At 39.3% G+C, this 26,798-nt stretch overlaps 1 protein-coding gene across 11 annotated transcripts in view; it reads left to right on the top strand.

Annotated features, from left to right (window-relative positions):
• The window catches only part of AP2A2 (adaptor related protein complex 2 subunit alpha 2), a 106,911-nt gene extending 82,928 nt beyond the window's left edge, over positions 1–23,983 (top strand). For 2 of the 11 annotated variants that reach the window (XM_075928225.1, XM_075928224.1), the window contains exons 14-22: positions 1,950–2,123; positions 5,560–5,723; positions 8,664–8,746; positions 9,817–9,906; positions 13,673–13,796; positions 18,231–18,347; positions 18,592–18,661; positions 20,329–20,463; positions 21,593–23,983. In XM_075928225.1, coding sequence (XP_075784340.1) covers positions 1,950–2,123; positions 5,560–5,723; positions 8,664–8,746; positions 9,817–9,906; positions 13,673–13,796; positions 18,231–18,347; positions 18,592–18,661; positions 20,329–20,463; positions 21,593–21,670 — 1,035 coding nt within the window. In that variant the 3' untranslated portion in view covers positions 21,671–23,983. Of the gene's footprint in view, positions 1–1,949; positions 2,124–3,850; positions 3,977–5,559; positions 5,724–8,089; positions 8,168–8,663; positions 8,747–9,816; positions 10,567–13,672; positions 13,797–18,230; positions 18,348–18,591; positions 18,662–20,328; positions 20,464–21,592 lie in introns of those variants that run through there. The other 9 variants (XM_075928217.1, XM_075928215.1, XM_075928220.1 and 6 more) reach the window with 6 other exon arrangements.
• Positions 23,984–26,798: the final 2,815 nt, after the last annotated feature.

Here is a 26,798-nt window from a genome sequence, read left to right as displayed (position 1 = left end):
TATCAGTGACTGACTTGCCTTTGATTGCACCGGATTGAAGTGTATAAATCATAATGATTACTTTACCTGATCTGCTTACTGTGATGGGGCACCCCCATGCTTTATGAAATTGACTTATGAACACAAATATGCATAGCTCAAATATGCTTTGGACAAAATGCCTCAATAACCTATCAATCTTAATGTCATTAATCTGCTGGAGGTGCGTAGCTTATTTTGGCGTATGTATCACTCTCGTTTGGTGTTAGCTATATGGCATATGGAATGCTTTATGGTTTTAAATGTGCAAATGAAAGCCATCAAGGGTGTTTCTGTCATGTCTGCGATCACCTGTAAACGGCTTCTTCTGTCGTTTCAGTCTTAACAGTAGTTGGTCTTCAGCATGTGATCACCTCCAAATGGTAGGGTCTGACCAGGTAATTTACCATAGAAGGTGGGGGAGAACTCCAAGTCTCTGCCCAAAATGGAATCTGTAAAATAATGGGAAGCTAGCTGTCCCTGGGGTCTCTGGCTGGCACGCCGTTTTCCAGAGAATGAACCGGATACCCCAGGGAAAAAGAGCTTTTCTGGCTTGGAGGTTTAGCTGAAATAAGAGCAGTGTTAGGGTAAGTTTGTAGTAAGTGGTAGAACTAGCTATGCATTTTCATCTGAAGAAGTAGACTGTGCCCACGAAAGCTCATACCACCATCTACATTTTTGTTAGTTTCTAAATGCTGCAAGACTATTCATTATTTTTTAAGTTTTATGCATTTCTGTTTTAAATTTGTAATCTGCCTGTAAATTTGCTTTGCTCTGCCTGTTTTCACTTGCAACCACTTAAGTCCTATTGCTTGTATTTAAAAGTAATTTTATTATTTACTATCAAGCCCAGTGTGTACATCCTCCTTTCAGTGTTAAAGGGTGCTTACCTGAATAATTTATTTGAGGTTCTGATTCCATTTGGGGATTGGTTTCTCTGGAAGCTGGGCCCAAAACTGCATTTTCCTTGGAACTGAAGAGTTTCAGTGCCTGTACTGTATTGTTCCTATGGGGCAGTGAGCTCCACTCTGTGCCTTGGCTGGAGGAGACAGGAGACCTGGCCCAAGGAGGACAGGATGGTGAAAAGCCTCAAAGCAAGAGAGGAGAGGCACTCTGTGAAGAACCCCTAAAGGGTCTTCTTTGACTGCACCCTCTAACATTTATTGTATATGACATTAGTGCTTATTTCATTGACTGCTTCTAAAGTAAAATCAGAATCACTTGGATTTTGGAGCACTTTAAATCAGAAGAAAACTTTAAAACAGAGAATGCAGGCAAAGAACTACTAACTTTTATTACACAGATTCTCCAAAACTACCATGAGTGGGACTTGAACTCATAGTTCATGAGGAACATTAGTGTTGCTCAGATGCAGTGTCTGCGTTATGTCACCTTGCACCATCAAGTACTGTGATTAAGATGCACTGCAAACCCTCTGCCTGTGTTGTCAGTTTAGATCAAATTGACCTGAAGGTCTATACTTATTAACTCTCAATACTGCTACCTCAAAGGCACTGAGTGCTCTGGTCTACCTGAGAGAGATCTCAATGGGTGATATCAGTTTGCAGGATGGATCAAAACCAGGTGATACAGTGCCCTTAAAATATATACATGTATAGTATCTCAGAAATTGCTTGCTCAAATGACCCTATATTTGGATCACAAACCCTTCCGTGCATCCCCATCAGAAACAGCAAATCTTAAAACTGTCAGTCAGCATATGGCCTTAAAGCACCTAATTCTTTTAAATGGTAAGCAACTCTCAACTATAGCTATTGCTCTGCTATAATGTAACTCTTGTGTAAGTTTTTTGTACTTTGGAACAAAAAGCAATGCTGTAGTTGTGGATCCCTTAAATGACTGGAATGATCTATCTGTCTGAAGACAAATGTGTTGTACTGAAAACTAATATTATCTTATTTCATGAAAAGGCAACTGTGCTAGAAGAAATGCCTCCATTTCCAGAGAGGGAATCCTCCATTCTGGCTAAGCTGAAGAAGAAGAAAGGCCCTGGCACAGTTACTGATCTAGAAGATATCAAAAAGGAGAGGAATTCTGACATGAATGGAGGCACTGAATCCACCCCTGTTAATGCCAGTACTGCGGTATGTTTCTTTGCTTATCACAAGTGGAATAATTATTTAATGCCAATTATTATGATTTTCTAGGATGGAAATGCACAGATTCTTTACATTTTGCTTGTCCAGTGGCTTGTATTGTGCATTCAGTGTTTGAGCCTGCTGCTGTTTCTATAAAGTAGCTGGAAAACCTATATTTTAATTCCAACAGTGAGGGAAATAGTGTCTACAATTTGTAGACATTGAAATCACTGCGGGGTGGAGTGGAAGGGGGCAAATTAAACAAAGACTGTGTGCTGTTGATTATCTGGGTATAGTTAAATATATTTTAACATTTTGAAAAGAAAATGTCGACATTTTCTCGTTTTTGGGATTGGAAAAACTGGGTTTGAATAATTTATTAGCACTTAGGCTAATTGTCTTAGGTAGTTCTGTGAAACATTTTAAGGCTAGGTGTTCTAATTTTCTCTAATATACATTGACTGTTTTACCTTTTTCTATTTCAGAGCATTCAGGACATTGCAGTACTTTGTACTTATCTAATGTAGATGCTGATTTAACACTTCCTTATATTGGTTTATATGAAGGCATAACTCGTGTGAAACTGGTGCATATTTTAAGTGCAAACATCATCAATTCTGGGATTTCTCTGATCCATAGCTCCTCGTGCAGTGGTCCCCAACCTTTCATGGCTGCCAGGCGCCCGGGGGCGGGGCCACTCACATTCTATGCTTCTGGGGGTGGGGCCACACATGCACTGCGCGCACGGGAGGGGAACCACCCATGCGCCCGGGGCCGGCACCGTGCATCTGCCACGGGCAGGGGCCGCCCATGCACCCTGTTCCCAGGGCCGGCACCGCACATGTGTGGCATGCTGGGGTCAGGGGCTGCCCACACGCCCTGCACAGGGGGCCGGCACCACACATGTGCTGCGTGCTGGGAGGGGGAGCGGCCCGGATGTTTCGGCAGGTGCCATGGCGCCCACGGCACCACGTTGAGGACCACTGTCCTAGTGATACTTAATTGCAAGGTGGTTTTGTGATGAAACGCTGTCTACTAACTGAGATTCATTATCGCTTGTGACTAAAAGCAAAACCAAAATCTTTAGCTATTAGGATACCTTTTTTAAGCTGCTTAACATTCCTGGACTATCATACTCTTGTAACACATTCTGTGTACATCTTTTTAAACACTTCTCCTTTCAGACATAGTGAAGAAATTGTGCTTTACTTACTGAACTCTCATAGCGAATGGTGCAACTCCACTGTCTTTCCTGTTTGAAAGTTAGTGAGTGTCTCAGATTTCCATCCCAAGATGATGATGTCCTCCATTTCTATTGAATGAATTGAGCCAACCTTATTGTATACTGTTGATGCCTCCATGCAGTGTTCCATATTGCATTGTTAGGGAGGCTTCATGGTAGGGAGAGGTTCCAAACATCTTCCTAGTCAACTAACTTCACTTTTATGCCGCTGTATTCATAGAAGAGTTCAACTTTCTTATTGTATGGAAATATAGAATGTGGGGGAGTCTTATCTTCTGAAATACTTGTTTTATTTTAGTGTTCTTTTAGTGAAAATATAAATAAGCGTCTGCTCATAACTTTCAGTGCATAATACCAAATATTGCACCGCTGAGATTTGGATGCATAGGCTGAGGTTAAATACTTCCTTGTTTTGTTATTGATTATTTGATTTTTCTTAATTCCATTTTTGTACATACTGTTGAAAGCCTTGCCTGATCTTCCACTTCAGGGCTCACTGGCTGAACTGGGTACTGGGCCCAGACCTCGCCCTTCTCGACTGAATTCTTCTCATTTAGCCAACCACAATGTGCAGACAGGAGTTCCTTGCTTGCTTAAAGGATTCTTCACTTCTGAGGTCTTTTAATTAGTTCATTTGCAGGCATGACATTTAAAACTTTTTGGCGCTTGCAGTTATTCATGACAAGGCCTGTGCTACACTGGGAAATGGTTTGGCAGTGAATTAACACATGCATGCCTATTTCAGTTTAAATATCCAGTTCTCTTAAACACTGAAAAATAGTGAACTAAGAAATTCAAACTTTTCATGAGTAATCAGAAGTTTATTAGTGTGAATTGTTTCTAAATCCTCCTATTGCTCTTTCTCATTTTCCCCGATCTCCATTATTTGACAGATGATGTTATACTGTTGTGGGTTTCCCTCATAGCTACTCTGCAAATGCAAGAAATGTCACCAAAGCACTTCTGTCCTCTTGCAGGGAAAAAATTGTGAAATAGTTTAAAGTCTTGTGGCCCTGCTGCATCTGTTAAGTAACTGTAAATTCCTCTTGACATAAGTGCAGTTGGAAGTTTCACAATTCCCAGTAAAGCAGGATCTTACTCTACTAATGGGGGAAAAAATGAGAGATCACATACCTAATACTACTTTACAATCACTTACTGCTTTAATTCCTTCAGAAAAGGAAGGAAGGAATATTTCACCTAAGACGATAAATGCTTTGCATTTGTCTTCCCTTTACTAGCATAGCATTGATATTATTTTTGTTGGTTATGTTAATTCCCTTCAAATTTTAACATTTTTTAGTATTTTAATAGAAGTAAAGTATACATAATTAGAGTAAATTACCCCTATATGTTCTCTTACTAATATCTTGCTTTTTCAGGAGACTGAGGGAAAGGTCATTAACAATATCCTTCCCTTTTTGAGGAAGGGGGAAATTACCTATGAATAGTCCAAGAAACATAAGTTTCTCAAACTTTTAATGCCAGATTCTCCATCCAGTGAAATGCCTCGTTCATCTTACTTCATTTGTGTCTAAGTGTTGTTTATGTCCTTGTTCTAGGAAATATTACGCTAGATTTTATTGCCTTTCTTAACTAATTGTAATTCAGGCCCATTCTAGTTTGACTTACTAGTTTGAGTACTTGCCTTTTGAGTGTGTGCATGATTTCAAGTGTATGAATAAAGCTATATCTATTAAAACGAAAGGGTTTTTAATAATTAGGAAAACTTCAGTTTTTTGGCATCTGCTTATCAGAATATCCCGAAATTTAGTTTACAGAATAATGTGTCAGATTGGAACACAAGTATTTTGGAATAGTCGTGTGAAGTCAGAATTTGCAAAATAGTACAGATTAACCTGTGCTACTTTTAATGCTCAAAGGTAAAGGAGGGAGAGGTCTTAACGCAGCCTAGTTCTTCATGGTATCTGGCTTAAAACTGGCTGTATGGGAAGGTAAAATCTAATTACAGGAAAACAGCATTTTGGATATGAAACATTTCCTTTCTGAGGCCATTTAGAGATCCAGGTGATTAGCCACATGTGGTAGATGTTTTGTTTGTAGGAAATACTGTTTTTAAAATCTGAGCCAGTTTCAGTTGGGGACAGAGGGACAGATGAGGCACAGTTTTGTTTGGGCTTTGGACTACTATATATGAATTAAATACAACTTGAAACCGTTCCATTTTGTCTTCTACAGTCTACACCTTCTCCATCAGCAGATCTTCTGGGCCTTGGTGCAGCTCCTGTTACCAGCTCTGCTCCTCCACCTTCATCTACTGGCAGTTTGTTGGTGGATGTATTTTCAGACTCTGCTTCCGTGGTTGCACCTCTTGCTCCAGGCTCTGAAGATAATTTTGCAAGGTAATTTTAGAATAATTTGAGTTATAAAATTGAGTTGTAAGTTGGTGGTGCCTGTATCTTCCACCTCTGTACCTTTCATAAAGGTATGGTGGAAAGCAATTGAAAACTAGCCACTCCTTAAGAACAACATAGCTTTGTCAGTCCTACTTCTATGAATAAGTTCCTTAATGTCATTTAAATATTCATGTACTGATATAATCACCCAAAGGCAAGTCTAAATTTTGTTGTTTTATGCTTAATCTCCAGATAATATTGATTACAGTAAGACTTTAAGTGCAATGATATCAGAAGATAGTTTTAGGTCTTGGTGTGAACAATAGTTTTTTTTATCAGTTTCAGTTTTAGATGCATAAGGTAAGCTGTTATTACAAGCATTTCCGTAGCAGGTTGTAGGTATTAATGTATTAGTTTGTAGACTTGAACTGTTTTACATTTTGTATTATCTATCTTAAATTGCATAGAATTTCTTTCTTACTCCTATGCCATGCAAGACTCTGGCAAGGGTGTCCTTGCATCTATATGAAAACACTATTGGCACAGGGTGGGTAGGTTATTGTTCATTTGTCTCTGAGAGCAGATCTTCTGGAAGCTGTTAAACATAGTCTGTCTTAATGCAATAGATCAGTCATAGACCTGAAGGCACATTTAATTTGGCTCTTATTTATGACCTAACTACAGTTCATGGCTTCATTGTGCAAAGTTATTCTTGCTTCTTCACAATGTCCCTTGTAATTAAAAGCACATATTACCCTACATTCCAGTGTGTGTTTTTAATTTAATCATCTTTAACTTTTTATTGTGTAGGCAGCATTTTAGGTGTAGTTCTCAATATAAATCTTTCAGGCACTGATTACAAGACTTTAAATTCTTGGTTGTTAGTTTGAATATCATGAGAAGATCTATCTTACGGCTAACTTTTTTAGTAGAGTTCTAGCGTTAAAGCAGTGCATGCACTATTAAGTAGAATATGTAACCAGAATCTCTTGTATCAATGTACACAGCTGAATACGGTTAAGACTACTGCATAATTAGAATGTTTAAAAAAATCCCACTGTCAGATCTCTGCTTTTAATACCTACTAAACAAGATTTAATACTGTTATGGGCCAAGTCTTTAAGGCTTGCAGTACGCAGCAGTCATACTCTCTGTATTCCTGCTGTCTTGTTGAGTATAGGTGTTATAAGCAGGGCTCACTGAACCGCGGCGAGCCCCACTCGCCAGCCGTGCTGTCTGGCGATTTGCGCGTGCGCAGATCGCCCGAACCTAGCTCTTCCGGGTTATAATCTACTCGCCACAGGCGAGATTGTATTATTTGTTGAGCCCTGGGTATAAGAATGTACTCGAGCACAGCTTCATAAAATTGCCAAGAGAAAGTACCAGCCCAGGCAGGTCAGTCTACTTTCCTGAAGTTTGCTATGGTTGAAAATGTTCATCCTAAAAATTTCTTGCAAAGATAGTAAATTGTATTAAAACATTTAAAGTGTCTTTCTTACATGGTAAGCATTAGCCTGTGGCAGCAAAGTTAAAGATGTTTCAGAGCTGGCATCTGCTGATCCTCTTTTCTGTCCTTTCTCTTCATTTAACATTAGGCTAGTAGTTCAGGAGTCATCTGCAAGGATGAAGCATTAATGCTTTATATGTAGACATTTGCTGCAGGAAAAATGCCTAGCATTGCCAATCCCTAACCTGTTTGTAGTCATTGCATGTGATGAAGTGGTTATCTAAGATAGTAATTGCCTCAGTATTTTTGACAGAAACCTCTGCCACTTTTCCCATAAGTAAGGTGATCTGTTACTTTAAGGGACATTCTGGACAGTCTACCAGTGTATTTACTGCTTCATAATTGTTTTAAAATGTTTTGGCAATACTTGTTCTTTCATTCAAGCAGTGTAATTTTATTCAAGTGTGAGAAAAGCACAACTGTAACTAGAAATACTACCAGTGGCAATGAGGGCCTGACATCCATATGTAGATCAATGAAAGTTAATGGGCATTTTAAAATGTGGACTTAATCCAAAAAATTGCACAATGGTGCCTGGATTTAGATCCATGGAAAGGATTTTGTTGCCTTCAGTGGTATGATTAAGTACTGAACACTTCCATTCTCATTGAAAACAGTGGGGACTGCAAGTGTTCAGTGCCTCTGGGAAAAAATCCAGTTACTTAGATGGCTAAAGTCTTTTAGGTACCTAACTCCTAGGTGCCTTAGTTAAAAAAATGGAGGCCTTCATGTGTCAGATCCCAAAGTGCTGTTCTAAGGGAGGAAATAAAGGAAATTACTAAGCTCTTTTTTTTTTTTAAACTAACTTATAACTCTTGCCATCTCTATTGCTACATCCTTTCTTCCTTTGTGCTGCTTGAATTAGTTCTGACCTGGCTTCATCTGAGGTAGTTTCTGAGGAACCAGCTGATACTGTGCATGATGCCGATGAGCTTTTTCACAAGTAAGCAATACTAAAATCTTGCAAAGATGGGCAACTTCCAGGGCATTATCACAAAATAATCAGAAATCACAAAACCAGGGATTAAGCTACATATCAACCCACTGTTTTTCAAAATGGAAAGTTTTTTCTAGACATGCAGATAGGTCAAACACACTAGTTCATTAATCCACTAGATTTAATGCTGGATTGGAAAATCTGTTGCCTGGTTCTTATATAGCATGTCCCTATTTTCATTTTAAGCATAAACATTGTTAAATCGTTAAAATAATGATATGTTGCAAGAAATGTGTGGGCTATCATGTAAACTTAATGCAAACGAATTTATAATTTTTCTGTTGTCTGTTCTTCTATACTGTCTGCTTCAAGGCACCTTGTCCCACAATTCTCTATTCTGTCCACAAAACTTTTAATTCCCTGGCTTTGACTGCTTTGTCATCATTTTTCTTTGAGTTAAAATATAAACTCTTATTTTTCAAATGTGTCCCTTCTTCTCTAGGTTTGTATGTAAAAATAATGGAGTTTTGTTTGAAAATCAGCTGCTACAGATTGGACTGAAATCTGAATTTCGACAGAATTTAGGTAAGATCAATAATTGTATGTGATAGATCAAGGTGTTAACATGTCTGTTGTACAATCAGCAATGTTAGCACAACATTGGAAATAAAATAATTTTAACTTTTTGGTGACAGATGTTCAAAACGTCAAAAGTAGATTATATTTGAGGCCTAACCTATGTAAGCAACCCTTTTTGTGTTGATGGTGGAAAATAGTTGTTTTAGGCTGTCTACTCTAAAGCCTGTGTCAGCAAAACTTATGTCGCTTAGGTGTCTGATTATTCCGTCCTCCAAATGACATAAACTACCTAAGTGCGTGTGTGCATTCAACTTTATGTTGGTAAGAGAGCTTCTCCCTCTGACATAGCTTCTGCCTAAGGATGTTAAATATCGACTAATCGAATAGTCAGGGCGTCTTGCATTAACTATTCGATTGGTCAATAGGGTGCCTCCACCTTTGAAGTGCAGCAATAGCCCTACGGCTGTTGCTATACTTCAAAGGCGAACGTGCCCCGTGGAGCTCAGGGACAGCTGGGGACTCCCTGGCTGATTCCGAGCTCCGTGTGGCACTGCCACTTTGAAACGCTGCGGGGAGCCTGGGGACACCCCAGTTGGCCCCCAAGCTGCATGCGGCATTTCAAAGTGGCAGTGCCATGTGCAACCTGGGGTCTGGCCCCAGGCTTCAAGCAGCGCTGCTGCTTTCAAGTACCCCCTCCTCTCTGTCTGCCCTCCCCCTTGCTACTTCTTTCTCAGAGGCAGCAAGTGGGGGCAGGAGGAAGCGACTAGTCAACTATCTTGTTGATCCGATAAGCATTTGCTTAAGAATAGTCAACTAGTCCTTCACATCCCTATTTCTGCCACTTGCAGAGGTGGATGGGTTTTTTATGCTGAAAGGAGAGCTTTCTCCTGTCAGCATAGTGTCTTCCCCAAGTGCACTGCAGTGACCTCCCTGTACCTTTACAGCTGCACTGTAGCAGCCCTGGATATACAGGTATGGGCTTAGACTCTTGCTCCAAATGCAGTCATATTTACATAATGTTTATATACTATACTTGAAGATTTTATAATTAAATGTTTTTACCCATTTCTTTGCAGGTCGGATGTTTATATTTTATGGTAATAAGACTTCTACTCAGTTCTTGAATTTTACTCCAACACTAATCTGTTCAGATGAACTTAAGTCAAATATCCTTGATTTAACTGAGCCACTTGATATGCAAATAGCAGTGTATGCACTAATTACAGTATGTCAAATGCATAAATAAACAGGAATGAAGAAATATTTTGACGAATGCAATAGCTGCTAGATTCAAAGTATTATAATTTTCAATATCTGGAGGTTGTCACCTTTTAGAGTCTTGTAGGAAAAGATTAATTTAGCATAGATTAATTAATCTATGTCTCTAAAGAAAATACTACACATTGAAGAATCATGTGGCATACGTATAGGGATGTCTTCTTGTTGTGAGGTGTTACCAAATACACTTTTGACAAGATGCACAGTATTGCATAGTTACAGTTGCAGACTACTAGCTTTCAGGAGAAGGGTGCATATTAAAAACAGATATTTGATTAATTAACCACAGAGTTATTGTGTATTGCCAGCATCAGTTTAGGTCTCTCTGCTGATACTGAAGTTGAAATAGTTTTTAAGTCTTTGGTCCCTACAGAGTTAATTAGAATTTAATCAAAATATATTGCGCATTAAAAGGAAGGAGTCAAATTGGACAAATGCAAACCAGATAAGGGTTTGTAAGCTATGCAAGCTGATGTGGAGAGATTATTCTCTTCTTTTAAAAAAATATTTATTGTACTATCAAACACATCACTTTTAAACAATTAGTAAAAGTCTAGTTATGAATTTTGAATATACTTGATATTATGAAAGAAAATAAGGAAGCTTTTTTAAAAATCCATGACTATAAAGTGGTAATCACTTTGCCACATCACAACATTGCTTGGTTAGTTTGCTGAAGTGAACTAGAAAGCTACAAAATATGTAGCTAAGCCTTTGGTTACTAATTAAAGATCTTGATGCTAAAATACATTTTTTTTGGCAAGCAAGCTTTTTAAAAAATTGTTCAGAAATGGTTAGATTAACTTTTTCACTCCTTCCTTGTTTTCTTTGTGAATTGAAAATATTTGTTCTGCTCAGTCTTGCTTCCCTAAGTGGTAATTTCCACTAGGGATGTTAAATATCGGTTAATTGAATAGTCAATTAATCTCATGAATTCTTATCAGTTGCTCAACTATTCTATATACCCAGGAGCAGGGCCAGCAGCCAGTGCACTCAGCCCCACTCCCCAGGAGCTCCCTACCACTCCACACTGCTGCCTGCCTGCTTGGCTTCTAATACACTTTAAATGCAGTACTGCAGAGGTGGTAGGTCCTAGGTCCAGCATGAGCCAGGATTGAGCTGAGCTGCTGACCAGCTTGCTAAAAAATTTATTGGCAGCGAGAAGGAAAATGCTTGTAGTCTGTAGCATTAACCTAAAAGCTTTTGCTAATCAGTTAATCAACTATACTGTTACATCCCTAACTTTCACTGAGACTTGCAATTTGTGTGGGGATGGGAGAGGAGCTTGGCCCCAAACCTGTGTCAGACCGAGCCAAATGTTCAGTGAAATTATTTTTCTAAATACTTCATGAGTTATTCAAGACCCAATACAAGGAAAGATTGATAAGAAAGAAGTGAATAACCATACTGCTTCAGACATGGAAAGGACATGGTTAACACTTTTATGAACTTGGATCTTGTATTAGAAAGATCATGTGAAATGGGGATCAAAATATTGTGGTTTGTTAATGATATTCAAAAAGCATCTGTGAGCATCTGTCTGAGTCCCTCTGTCTCAGAGTCCATTTGTTCAAAAACTCCTCCTAAACCATAAGAGCTAGGGCCACCAAATTTGATGTGCAGCTTCCTCATAACCAAAGCCTGACCTTGATTTTAATTAGGATGTGCATAGAAAATGGGAAGTGCCAAATATGACTCCTTTCCATGTTATGGGGGGCAGAAAGGGGAGGAATGCGAAAGGGAGGGGCACAGAGAGGAGGGATGCAATACTGAGTGACCACTGGGGACAGCTGCAGTGCAAAGTGGAGTGGCTAGCATGGCTGGGACTTCACTATCTTGTCTGCCATCAGACCAGATGAGTAGCCCCTCTGCCCCAAACCTGAAGCCCTCCCCCACACACTCTGTGGAGAGGCTGCAGGGGGAGGGGCCGCTGCAAGGGATGACCACCAAAGCCTCACTTGTGCCCCCTGCTCTCCCACAATCTGCAGGCTGCAGTTGGGAGCCATTGGAGGAGGGGGCAGCCCCTGAGTTTCTCCTCCCCCCTGACAGCCTGCAGGCTGCAGAGGGGCTGTTAGACACAAAGCCTGGCCTTCCTCCTGACAGCCTGCAGGCTTTGAGGGGAGGGACCTAAATGCTCGGGGCAGCCCACATAGCCTGTCCAGCCCTTTGGAGTGCCCCCCCAAACAGGATGTAGGGAGCTGCTGGAGGCTGGGAGTAGCACTGGAAGCCCGACACCCCCTCCAACAGGGCGCAGCAATCGGGGGGGGGGGGGGGGACTAGTGCCCCAATTTAGGCCCCCTCTGTAGCAGCTGTAGGCCAGGGGCAGGAGCAGACTGCAGGCTATCCCCTTAATTCCCAACAGGCTGAAGTCTGGAGAGGGGCATCTGGAGGCTGGGGAGGGCCTGCAGAGCCCCAGCCTCCACCTGACAAGTGCACAGACATGGATCCTCCCTCCTGGGAGATCCAGATGGGGAGCACATCCCTAGCCCCTCAGGAGGAGCCACTGCCACTAGAGCAGTGTCACTCTCGCTGCCCCAATAAGCCTCCCTCACGTCCCAGCCCCCTACACTGAGTCCTGCACCTCCCACTTGACTTGACTACTACACACCTATCTCCTTCCCTCTGAGCCCCCGCACCTGTTTCTCCCTGCCCTAAACCACCCACCTCTGCCTCTTTACCCCTGAACCCTCACTTCAGCCTTCATTTTTCTTGAATTTTTTAAATTCAACCATTGAAATAAAGCACGTACATTTTTCATTTATTTAAAAGAAATTACTTCAGGTAAAGCCCTGAGCAATGCTAGATACATCTGCTAGTTAATATATTAAGATTTATAGGATTGATGGATACAAAATGTGAGTAATATTGCATATTCCTAGCAGCTTAGAATTACTAGCTATAGCACAAGACTTGTTTGGACATCTTATGTTTGCATGCATTTTATGGAGTGTTTAATATTCATTAAGGGTTACTGGCAGAAGTAGTGTGTATCATATTATCATTAAGCTGTATATTGGTACGGTGATTGAGAAATTATCCGTGTACCATCTAACTCAGGGCTACTCAATGCATGGCCCATAGGACACATGCTGTCTGCAGCCTGTTTGTTTTCAGCCTAGGGTTTGCATGGGTCTCAACAAGCGGCCCACGGGGGGGAGCGAAGACAAAAAAGTAGTCCGTATAATGGTCTTCTGTTGATGTGTCTTAGTAGTTAAATTCCTGGGCTGTTGTTGCTCATTGTAAGTGTTGTCATATGGGTGGCAATCAGGTAGATACTGCATTTTATTAATATCAGCAAAAGTGACTTAATTGGGCCTGTGTGTTGTGTAGTCTTGCCTTAATCTTTGTATTCATGCCTGATAGTGTGAAAAGCTATTTGCATATATATTTGCATGTGTATGTAACCACACTTAAGTTGCAGCCCTCAGCATGTGCTGTGAATATCATTGTGGCCTTCGGGGCTTCCAAAGTTGAGTAGCCCTGATCTAACTGGTATTGTGGTGTTTCATAGGGCCATTTAATTTACTGGTAAGTTATTTTTCCCCCAAAGGACAGTTTAGCCATATGAAGATGTAAATCTATATTTAAATCTAAAGATAATGATTAAAAGCAGTCCATTTTTTCTGTGAATTGGTTTCCTTAACAATTTTTCACGCCTGAACCTGCAAACAAAACCAGTGGACCCCACAGTGGAAGGTGGTGCTCAGGTGCAGCAAGTTGTCAATATTGAGTGCATATCAGACTTTATGGAAGCGCCGATCCTAAACATTCAATTCAGGTAATTTTAATGGAATTTTTTTGGTCTTGGCATAGACTTCTGAATCTGAAAATGAACTGGAAGCACAGAAGAATTAAAACACATTCTGGAGAGAAGATTTGCTTGAGGGCTTGTTCTAAGAAGTTGCTGAAGGCCTTCAATTCAGGCTTTGTCTTCATTTCTAAGTACAGAAGGCATAACTTTAAAGTGTAACTGTGGCCATGGCAGGAGTGCTTGGAGAGAGCCATCTACATGAGGAGTAGCTAGCAACAATAGGAGCCCATTTATGTTGACACTTTGCAGCACTGTAAATTGCTATGCTTTGGATAGTGAGTGTGTTTTCACACCCCTGAGCCAGAAAGTTGCAGTGCAATAAAGTGACAGTGTCGACTTAGCCTAGGGAGGTGATACTTCCTTATTGGCTCATCAGCTGTTGGTGAAAGACAAGCTTTTGAGCTACACAAAGCTCTTTTTCGGGCCTGGAAAAGGCATTCAGTGTCACAGCTAAATACCAGGTGTAACAGTGTTTTCGCATAGAGTTAACATTTCCTTGGACCATTCAATGTGAAGTGGTTGGGTAACACACCAGAGTTAGACTGTTGTCATAAGCCATGAATCCAGCATCATTAGTAGGAGTATGATTTTTAGTGTGTGGCGGGGTTAAGAAATTAAGCTCCCATGCTCATCTTTTGAATATGTTGCACAGGTTTCCTCTGAAAACAAGGACTGAGGGGTTAGATATGAAAGGATCATTTTGTGAGAAGTTTGCCCACAGATGATATGTCTGTCCTTTATCATTTTTTGAGAGAATCCATTCAAGAGCATAGAGTTAGTCTATCTGGTTTCAGCCTTCTAGTTGCTATTGGAGCACTACATGCGCTGGTGAGCTATAGCAAATATGATAAGCTTGTGTAAGACCTATTGATTTTGAAAGGTGCGTTGGGGTGGGGAGTATTGATCTTGATAGCAGTGGAGATATGTCTACAGGTTTTGCAACTGTTATGGCAGGACATGGAGCCAGTCTGAGTTTATGGGACAACCTTGTAGGTAACTTCTAACTGATCATGTCTAACTTATCTTTCCATTTTATTCAGTAAGTTTGAACTTTAGATTGAAATCTTCCTTTCTGTATTTAATAGCATACATGAAAGATATAGATTAACGTGTCCAGAAATATGTCCATAATACAATGTAATTTTTTAAATTGGTTTTCTACCATGCTTACAGTAATTCATCATTTAATACTATAGATATGTTTGAAAATGATCGTGTTAAGTGAAAACGTGTTATGCTGGGTCAGTTTTCCCATTGAAAATAATGGAAAAGGTGGGGGTTGCATTTCAAGCAATGGTGTCTGTGGGGACCGGGACATAAGTTTGAGGGAGAAAAGGGACTGGGTTACAACAAGAAGGGGGAAGGCAAGAGGAAGAGGGGGGAGAGGGATTGGGTTGGGAGTATGCCCCTGTGACAGGTCTGCCAGGACCTGCACTGCGTCCGGCAAAGGGGAGTCACCGGGGAATGGCGCGGCAAGCAGCGAACCGTCCGCTGTTTTGCAGGGAGGTGAGGGAAGCCCCATGCAGCTGCTGGCGACGGGCTGGCTGGGGAAACCCAGCCCTCCGCCTGCAAGTGCGGGCAGAGGAGAGGGGGGGCAAGGCGTCTGGCGAGGGGGAGTCAGTGGGGAATGGCATGGCAAGCGGTGAACCCTCTGCTGCTTTGCAGGGAGGTGGGGGAAGCCCTGCACAGCCGCCAGCAATGGGCCGGCTGGGGAAATCGTGTTATTCCGGGGATGGTCGTGTAATTACAAAAATATTCCCTTAAAAAAAAAAAGTGCTATTGCAAAAACGTGTTAAGCAGGCATGTGTTAAATGAGGAATTACTGTACAACCAATACATGTGCTCCCAGGATAGTCTAATAACAAATCTAAAAGTGAAACTTTTAGTATAAGCTGCGTGAAATGCAAAACACATGCCCCATGGAGCTGCTCCAGCCCCCACCGGTAACTGGAACTAGTATCCATTATCTGTTAAGGGTGAGGCTTACTAGTTGACCATTCACATCCTTAGCAGACAGCTTCCTATATTTGCCCACACTTCTGCCACAGACAAACTGTCATCTCTTCTGGGTATAAGACCACCCCCCAGCTGAGAATATTTTGAAGAAATTCGTTCTCTGGGTTAAAAAAGGAAAACTTGTCAGTATATGCAGTGTAAGATGATGGAGGGCCTAGTTGCAAGAACGAAACATGATGAGTGAGCTAGTTGTAGAAGTTTTAAAGACACTTTCATGACTTGTATGTTAGAGGTAAAAAAAATTGCCATCAGGAGACAGCTGCAATTGCAAATATGAAAAATGTAATATTTAGTTTAATAAAATATAAGTGCTATTGTGTTTGTGTGACACTTTTAGTTCTGACCATTTCTAATGTATTGAGATTATAAACTCCTTTTTGGAGAGGCAGTATGTGGGAGACAGCTTGACAAAGATCTTGATTTTATTAATTTAGGAAATAGCATTTAATTTTCGTTATCTAAATAATTACGGAAAGTATGCCCTCTGAGATGGTGTAAAATGCTGTAGTGTGTTATAAATTAACATGTTTTAGTGATCAGATTTGCACCATTGTTTAAGAAATATGTGAAGAGTATCAATGAAAAACTTGATTTAAATCATTATTTAAATCACTTTGGTTTAAATCAATCCACCCTGGTAGTATTTAAGGAGAATGTTAAAGATGCCTCAAAAAGAAATGTAACTTGGTAACAATGTTTAGGTGGCGCATTGTCCAGATGAGCAATAGACTTTGTTCTGACATGCCTACTTAATTTCAGCATTGATATCATCAGCCTTACACAGGAGAGATGCTAGCTTTGCATTAATTTTATCTAAATAGTGATATTTTGCATTGGTTAATTTATTTCCATAGAAATAAATGTGACCGCCCTCGTGTGGTTACAGTGAGATTGTACCTTGTGAAATGTTTGTATGCATGTTTCTACTAGTGTAAACCTGATACATAGTGGTTATTTTCCTACAGGTTTTCTGTTCTAGTCATTCTGTTGCTGTGGATGAAAATTAACATTTGTACATGTAGGAAGCCACAGTTTTAAAATAAGCAGTAATAGAAACTACTAATTGTTTGCAGTTTTTACAGTTAGCCTTAATACAGGGAGACTGTAGTTGGGAGTTATTTCTCATTGTTTATTTGGCTAGCATTATCTAAAATGTCAGCACTTTAAATGTAAATTTATATTCAGCTGAGATTCATTACATTTTTACTAAGGTGCTGATGCGTTTAACTATTTCTGCCTTTACAAGCATCTAAAAATGAGTTATTTGTAAATTTCTCTTCTCATGAGTATGAATACTTACCTTTTCTCCCATACACTGCCCCTCCAAAAGGGAGTTTATAATCAATAGTCTGAGTGTTAAGATTATATTTACTTCCAATTCTTTGTGAAATAGTGAATGGCCCCTTGATATGGCAGTATAATTATGTTGTCTGAAGTGGCTCGTGATTGAGAATGCCGACCTCTGGGCAGACTGTTGAAAGTAGGACAGATACTCCAAATTGGTGGTATATTCTATAATTAGATTGCACCAATTTAGTAACAAATGTTAACTCCTAGATTACTGTTGCATTCTTACAATAAAGTCAGACAGTCTTACAATAAAGACTCTCCAGTCTCTTGCCACCCAGGCAAGCAGAACTTAGTGATAAATAGTCATTTACACCAAAAATCACAAAATATTCTAGTAGCTTCCAGTCCCAATAGACCAGTTACTTACCTCTCGTCAACTTTTACCTACAGTTTAAAACAAGCCACCACATACACACACGAATTAGTTTGTCTGATTCAAAAGGGGGCAGATGTATTAATCTGGCAGCATTTAATGTCGTTTTAGATCTTAATCCAGGATGATCCGGGGGACCTTATGAAAATCTTCATGTCATCTGTTTTTATTTTCCTCTTTCTGTATTCAAACTGGCCTGCACATACTTGTCATGAGTGGATGAGGCAATTAACAAAGCTTTTGTTTAATTTTTGATAGACCTTCTAGTTAGGCAATGGGAGTCATTCACATCCGAATTCACACATTCCCAGCATGAATTTTTATTATTGTAAAATGTTTTACTTTTTACTTTGCAGTATGGAATAAAGACATTACAAGTGAGATTACTGCATAAAGCATCTTTCAGTCCTTTCACAGAATTTGTATACTACTTACAGTTTTGTTCAAAACAGGCTAACATATAGGTGAACTTTTTTGGTTTCCAACTATGAGTTTCAGTTCTTAGCTTATACCTACCTGTAGTTGTGGCCACATTTAGCACTTTGTTTACCAGCATCACAATAATGTGTTTCAGTCTTTCACTTTAAGAGAAAAGTGGTTCTGAAATATAGTCTGTAATTAATCACATCTTGTACCACATTTTCTCTTTGTTCTTCATGCAGATATGGGGGAACATTTCAAAATATTTCAGTAAAACTACCAATCACACTGAACAAATTTTTCCAACCTACAGAGATGGCCTCTCAAGACTTCTTTCAGCGTTGGAAACAACTGAGCAAGTAAGAGTTGAACTAATATTATACATTTCTCAGGATTACATCAGTATGAAACATAAGAGTGCTAATAGTTGTAGAAGTTTAGACACCATACATTTAATGATCTGAGGACAATATCTAGCTTAGTCTTGCTTCACTTTCGATTTTGTGGCTTCAGTATAAGTAAATACTACTCTTGAATTTCGGAATTCTACCAGCCATACTGTTATGTTTTATTGCGTGATGTTGACTTATGTGTTTCTCTCAGTCCTCAGCAAGAAATGCAGAATATCTTTAAAGCAAAGCATCCAATGGATACAGAGATTACAAAGGCAAAGGTAGGTAACAGCATGTTTTAACAGATGAATTTCAGATTTGGAACAGAGGCATTAACAAATGTAGTAATTCTATTGATGCTGACATTTTATTTTGTCCCTGTTTATTCCTACCCTCCCCTGTTTGGGGCATTTGGGTTATAGTGTTTAGGCATGAATTAGTGAGGCAATTGCACTTAACAGCATGGAAATATCTGGAGAATTTATATAGGTTTTAATCCATAATCGTTTATTTCTAAAAATTCTAGGGCTTGTGAAGAACCTTGAACTGATTTATACTGAAATGTGAACTTTATTTCTAAAATTTGAGGGAACTTCAAATCCTACTTTCTACTACAGCTATTAAAAATAGATTTTTTAAAATTGTTTTTCATGTAATTGTTCCCTTTGTTTCAGAATGTTTTGACTAAGTCTAATTGGTGAAAACTTTTCTCTGTTGACATTATGAAATTTGAAAACCTCCAATCCACGACTCCTTTGTAGCATTCAAACCCTTTTTTTATTTCTCAAGTGTTTGCTGTGATATTTGGGTACTTCATGAAATCATATTAGCATGATTAAATATTCCAGTGAAAACTTTATTGCATGCCCTGTAGCAACTGAAGTTTTGTGACTAATACTCAGCTAGGGTGACTATTATCTGTTATCTTGACACGCCTCCCATAATAAAAGGCTAAGGCAGTTTTGGGCAATTCTTGTTTAGTGCCCATTCACAGTACATCCATTTTTATAAAGTTTGAAAGGACAACATAACTGGCTATATTGCTTTTTATCCTTTCCAGACTGAGATTTCTTGTATTAGTTGACGTTCCTTGTTTGAATTCCCTTACTTAATAAAAGCAAGCAAATGTGTGAATGTACAATATTAATTTGCTATTCAATTATCATACCTGCTTGCTCAAAAAGAGACAATATTAGGCTTATCATGCTTCCAAATAAATAGGACTGAAGTATAATTCCAGATGTAGAGTCTTCTCTTTAAACTCTAGAAAGTTATAATTCTGATAATCATGTTTATTGCACTACTGCTTAGGGTCAAGCAAGATCAGGACCCCCACTTTCCTGGGCATTGTACAAAGGATAGCTGACAGTTCCTGCCCTGAAGATCTTAAATTAAACAAAGAAGCCAAAGGGTAGGGGAAAGGGATAGAGCATACAAGCAGAGTGGTCAGTATGACAGGGCAAGTATAATGTTCTCTTGAGTCTTTTATTAACTAAATTCCATTAAGAGGTGATTTCAAATGAACAGTCTGTGGAAGGGGGGAAGGATTAGGGAAATGGAGCAGGTGAGGAGAGAAAAAGGTATGAGGGACATGTGTGGAGAAAAGACTTAAATATCTGACTCCAGAGGACTTGGTATTCTATTATGTCCTTCTCCTATTTATAAGTGTTGTTACTACTTTAACTGGTTGGCATGCCAAACAAGTTTATTTTATAAGCTCAGGCAGTGGTATAGAGATAATGTTAAGATGTCAGAATTCTTATGCTATTGCTGCTTTAACTTATTTTCAGAGTTAAAACATTCTTTGTCCATTTAACTAAATTAGTTACCTGGTGACCACGGTCAGGTAAATTGCTGATTCATGAGCATTCTTGGACACTTTTTATTTTTGGCTTCCTGTCTCTGCAGTGTCTCTAAACATTGTCTCTTTTGGGGTTTTCTTTGACAGATCATTGGATTTGGCTCTGCACTCCTTGAAGAGGTAGATCCCAACCCTGCAAATTTTGTTGGTGCTGGTATAATACACACAAAAACCACCCAGATTGGATGTTTACTACGTCTTGAACCAAACCTTCAGGCACAGGTACTTGCTTTTTGTATCTGCACGTTAAATATAAGTTCTGGTTTACAGAAACTGAATACAGCTTACCTTACCAGTGCATCTGACTACACATAGCTTACCTTTAGTAATAACTTACAATAGAAGTAGTTATGTGATCTCAGACTCAATTGTCAATGTCAGTAAACATAGGTTAAAAACTGAAGCAGCTGGTTCTGGCTTTGGGTTTCAGCAGGCTACTTTCCAGTGGCATCTGCTGTTTTGCTTGCATGCTCACATGTGTTACTCTGATTTTTATCCTGTCATCAAACTAACTCCCTTAATATGCAAAGGACACTTAATTAATCTCAATAGTTTTTTGTACTTGTTTGAGAGCCTCTTGAAAGTTAAAAGTTTCTTACTACATTTTCCCTTCATCTTAAAAAAAATGAATTTTTTTGCCCCCTCTGTTTCTAAATGAATAAAATATATATCTCTGCTTCACTCTTTGTGAAGCAGCAGAAGAAGAATGCAACTCTGTAGAAATAGTGTTTGCTACTGTTGTAAAGTCAAAGGGACCACATGTGACAGCTGTGTTTTTATATTTCCTGGTGATATATGGGGGAAGGAGGGGATTGAAGAAAATCTGTTTTTTGGGAGGTTGTTGATTTTCAGAGGTAATGAAATGTATTGCCTTGAGAATCCATGTTTTGATTACAAATCTCTGCTTCCCGAGTTGGAGGTTAGTGAGAATACCTTGAGGAGATCAAAAGCAATTCCTCCTCTTTCTGCTACTGAGTTACGGGCTTTCAAGAATTCTTTGTTTGTCAACACCAAAGTATGGTAACAGATTTGAAATTTCGTGATAGGTAATAAAAAATTATGTATTTTTAGAGTTAGATCTGGGGAAAGCCTGGGGAAAGCCTGGTGGGAGAGGTATGTTAAACACTTTCAGAGCTCAAAGGACCTTTCCTAGCAGATGTTAAATATTGTTTGTCTGAATGTCAATGTCTCACATGAAAGTTACTAGCCACTGCTCAGAACATGACCCAGTGGCATCTGTACTTTGGCTTTAAGTGCTTTTGTTACTTAATCTGATAAGTCAGTCTTAATGCAGATATGTTTTACTGTTGCCTTTATAATACATAGATTTTTTTTATGTGCTCTTTTTCAGATGTATAGACTCACACTACGAACAAGTAAAGAAACCGTATCTCAGAGATTATGTGAACTGCTCTCAGAACAGTTTTAATAGTAGCAAGATCAGTCCAGTTTCTCCATTTCTGCCATAGTTGTCCTCATCCTACTGCAAATAATGTCTTGTACGTCAGTGTCTAAGTACTGCAACATTACCCACCATCAACTCCCTGCCTTAAGTCTTGTCCCTTTCATATGAAATTAAGGATATAAAATGTACGGTATAAAAGGACTTCTAGATCTAAAAAAAATCATGTATTTTTAGCTTATGCCATAGAAAGGATGTGGGAGGTGCCTGAGCTCAATTTTTTTTGAAGAAGTTGGGCTTTTAAAATGTTAACAAAAGGGAAATGGATTATTTTCATTGAAATGCCACTGTATATTGCTGATAGCATGGTGCTTTAGTGCCTTTACTAAATGCACCTTTCTGCTTTGCGCTAAAAGAAACCAAATGTAAAGTTGAGTAAATTTAATACATATGTTAGCTTAAGATCAGATTAAGCAATCTACAAGAAATTGATATGACGCTTCTGTTCTGGATTAAGATCTCCAGAGTGATGTGACTAGTTGACTGAACTTATGAGTGGAGTTTCTTAAAGCTATTGGAACCAAGGTTATGATGGGTAGAGAGGACAGATTCCGAGGTATGTTTTTTTTAAATCTTGTTGTTCAGTCAGAACACTGCCATATCACACAGTAGAATATATTGCTTAGTCAATGTAGTATAAATATTCAGTTGACTTCTACTGCACATGTACATTTTTATAAGAGGAGGGGGATGGAAGAAGTTGAAAATGAATTGAATGTGAAATGTGTTCGAGTCAATATTAGGTTATTCATCTATACCATCTATTTTTTTCACGTTGAGAAAAGCACTACCTTTGTGTTCCTGTTCAGAGTCAAATGGAGCAACCGAGGATAGAAAGGTTGTCCATTTATTTCTATGTTCCCTGTCATATTGTTCCTTTGTAACATTGATGGCATAGTTAACACTGCATTAGTCACGGAGAGCAGGTTATGATCATGCGATACCACAACAAAAGAGAGAGCTTAGGGAGAAGTCATCCTATCTGATCTGCAAGTGCATCTGAATTTTAGGAAATGGAAGCACAAGATCTATTTTTAAACAATATTTACTCAGATAACATTTGTTTGCTTGGCGCTGAACAATTAATATCTATATAGTTCCTTCTCTGCAGTGCAGAGAAGCATAGTAGTGGTGAGATGAATCTCCTACAGTCGGTTAGGCATGTCTGTTGGTTTCTTTTGAGGTTGGGAGTAGAAAGGCTACAATCAGCTTTTACAGTGGCTTTCCCAACTGTATGTATTGCTCATTGTTCTACCACAGCAAAGATTTGCATCTTCTCTGAAGAAATCAATTAAGCATAGTTATCCTGTTTATATCCTTCAGACTTAAGTTATCGAAGCAGATTGGGCTCTGCAGTTTAATTGGCAGCTATCAATAGTAGGAAAGTATGGGACTGATTTTAATGCGAAGGAGCATGTCTATCACCACTGGAGTCACAAGTTACAAGCATCCCCACACACTCAAGCCCTGTAAAATTAATCTTTAAGTCAACATATCACTGTCTTTCGGTGTATACGTTTGTAACCAAGCACCCCATACCATGATGGCTTGAGATGCAGTACTTATCAGATGTTGGAAACGCATATGAAATGAGGCTTCTGTTATCATGCAGCACAGTGTACTTGTGATAAATTGCGTTCTGCATGACTGAACATGCTTGTGACTTCTTACTCAGGCAGTGGAACTGGAAAGGAATGAACTTGGTTTAATCAAGGGCCAATGATATATTTTGAATGCAAGTTAAAAATGAAAGACACAATCCTCCAAAAGCAACTCGAGATTGTGGATGCCACAATTTACGGGAGCCCAAGTTGAGACTGCTTACCAGGGCCAATTTTTCTGGCAGTGTTGAGTACCTTTGCCGAAAATTAGCCCCTTTAGGGTGTCTCCGGTTGGGCACCAAAAAAAACCTTTAATCACTTCTCGTACAAGCAACTTTGTCTAGGTAAACAAGCACACTATGCTAAACTATTTTCTGAATGTCAGTTAAAAATAAAGGACAGTAATTAAGACCAATGAAGTCCCAAATGACCCTTTGTTGAGGGGTGGTGGTCCCAAGAAAGTCCTTTTAATGGGCACATTTTAGTACCCTTGGAACCCTATGCTGTTGTTTGCTCTATTATAAAATTTTGAGATATTAAACCATGCTATGTTAAAGTTAGTGCTGCAGCAGATGCAAGGAAAGAGCTGCTATTTCATTCTTCCAAAACCTATTGTACATCTTTCCCTCTTGAAATACAGATCCTATACTTTCATTAAAGGACACCCTGGGACACTGTTGTTGTTGTGTACTGTTTTAGTTCACTTTGCTTTGGTTCAAGTTGTGGTGAATTCTGTATTAAATGTAGGAAGGAGAAGGATTTATACATATCTAAGAATGCTGGATGTATAAAAAAAATCAAGCTTTATTCAAATGTCCACAATGTGATGGATGAGATGGATCAAGAGTCATACTAGCAGTGTTGTGAACAAAACTAAAGACAAATGTTTGCTTTGTGGAATGATGGCTGGACATACCAAAGTGACTGTGTCCTCTCCCAAGCAGTTTATGCAGTGAAAACAGTATTATTGTTCAGAGTACAGTATTAGGCATTGACATATGAAAGTAACTGAACAGCTAGACAGAGTATTGTGCACTTTTTGATCTACACTCCAGTGTGTAACACGGTGATCATGACATTTGTATAAATCAAAAGAAAATTCTGATGACTTGAAGGATTTTCTTTATTATGACTATATAGACTATTAAAAAAATGCATCAAAAGAATTATCTTGAAATGAAAAATAAATGGTTAGAACAGTAACCATATACATTTATCCTGTCGTCCGTATTACTTTCCTGTTTTACAGGGGAAGGGGGAAATGTTAAAAGGTATTTGGATGTAGTACATCAGTTTATTTTAAAAAAACTGCATTGTACTCTGTCTGCAAAACAAAGGCCTTCTGCTCCTACATATAATGTGGGAAATAATTATATAAATATTATATATATATTTTGAAAAGTGACTTAGGGTTAGACTTAGTGGTAGTAACTTGGGGTTCTATAATAATCTCTTAGAATCCTTTACTTGAAGCCAGACTTGAGGTCTGCTTCTGAATTTCACATGGTCACCAGTTATTACAAATTACTTCATTTGAAACTCTGTATAGGAATTGGAGGAGAGGATCATAAATCAAAATGATCTGGACAAACTGGAGAAATGGTCTCAGGTTAATAGGATGAAGTTTAATAAAGACAAATCCAAAGTACTCCACTTAGAAAGGTACAATCAGTTTCATGCATACAGAATGGGAAGTGACTGTCTAGGAAGGAGTACTGCAGAAAGGGATCTAAGGGTCAGAGTAGACCACAAGCTAAATAAGTCAGACACTTGCCAAAAAAAAAAAACCTCCTCCACATGATTCTGGGATGTATTAATAAGAGTGTGGTATGCAAGACATGAGAAGTGATTCTTCTGCTCTACTCTGCGCTGATTAGGCCTCAGTTGGAGTATTGTGTCCAGTTCTGGGCACCACGTTAAAAGAGATGTGAAGAAATTACCACAGGTCCAGAGAAGAGCAACAGAAATTATTAAAGGTCTAGAGAACGTGAACAATCAGAGAAGACTGAAAGAATTGGGCTTGTTCAGTTTAGAAAAAGAATTCTGAGGGGGGACATAAGTTTTCAGGTATCTAAGAGGGTGTTACAATACAAAAAGGAGGGAAAAAATTGTTCTCCTTGGCCTCTGATGATAGGACAAGAAGCAATGGGCTTAAATTGCAGCAAGGGAGGTTTAAGTTGGACATTAGGAAAAATTTCCTAACTGTCAGGGTGGTTAAACACTGGAATAAATTGCCTAGGGAGATTTTGGAATCTTCATCATTGAAGATATTTAAGAGCAGGTAAGATAGATGTCTAATAGGGGTGATATAATATATATGGTGCTTGGTCCTGCCGTGAGGGCAGGGGACTGGACTTGATGAAGGGAGGTCCCTTCCAGTTCTAGTATTGCATGAGCTCTAAGACAATCGAGCTCACTCTCCCGTGATAGGTCTTCAGTGCCAATACACTACAGGAATAAAGTAATGAAAATATCTCCAAGTAAGCTGATGGAATGCTGAATACACACAAGGGCCAGTCTAAAGTAGTCATTTTTTTGATCCCATCACCACTTCATTTACCTATGTCAAAACTCTTTCACTGTGGTGCAGATTTTCATACTAAGTTTTTTTGCATTATTCTCATCAGTTATGATTTGCCAAGTAAATTGTGCAGAGTTATAAAAAGTTGCACTCCTTTTACACACTGTCACTTACGTGACATTGCAGGTAATTGATTTCGAAGGTCTGTGTTTTTAAGAATTGTTGAGTAGCCTGACCCTAAATCTAATGGAAGCTCCAGATGCTCATCAATTCTAAAAATCAGGCTGTTAATTCAGGTGCTCCCATTCTCTAAAATATTTTGTTCTGTTTACAGTTACCCATAGTAAGTAATAAGGATATGAATGGTTAACTGATGAGTATCATCCTTATTGGGTGATGCTTTCCAGTTATGGTTAACCACTGGAGGCTGCTTCATCCCGACAGGGCCTGTTACAGGCACGGTGCTGCTTCAATGCCACCAGAGCTGCCCCTGTCTGCGGTGGGCCCAGCCCGATGGGAGCAGCACACTGTGGACCCAGCTGGAGTAGCCCCCCACACATGGGTGGGAAGGAGCACCCCCCCTGCCCTTCTTTATGTGGTTGTCTGATAAAACAGAACTTTAAACTGATTAAACAGGATTTTACACTCAAACCAGTGAGATGTTCTGTCACTTTGGCCTTTTGACTGTACAACTATGGGTTACATTCTTGACACCAGTAGCCAAACCACAAGCACAAGTTCTCAGTCTGGCTCTCACCAACGCAGATCCCCGAGCAGTGTGACCTCGTGCCCCTGCAAGTTTTGATTAATCTGAGCCCAAAGGAAGTCTCTCCTTCTTTTACCTACCCACTCCCTCCCATCTTCAGTACTAATATTCCAGCCTGGGTCCTTTAAGACAACAGACCTATATGGATCTCATGTGGAAAGGGATGATAGATTTATGGGGGTCTCCTATCCTGCATATATGCCTTTT

The sequence above is a fragment of the Pelodiscus sinensis genome, chromosome 4 (assembly GCF_049634645.1).
Source record: "Pelodiscus sinensis isolate JC-2024 chromosome 4, ASM4963464v1, whole genome shotgun sequence".
In the NCBI taxonomy this organism is placed as follows: Eukaryota; Metazoa; Chordata; order Testudines; family Trionychidae; genus Pelodiscus; species Pelodiscus sinensis.
The sequence above is the reverse complement of the archived record's forward strand: the minus strand, read 5'-3'. Positions and strand labels throughout refer to the sequence as shown.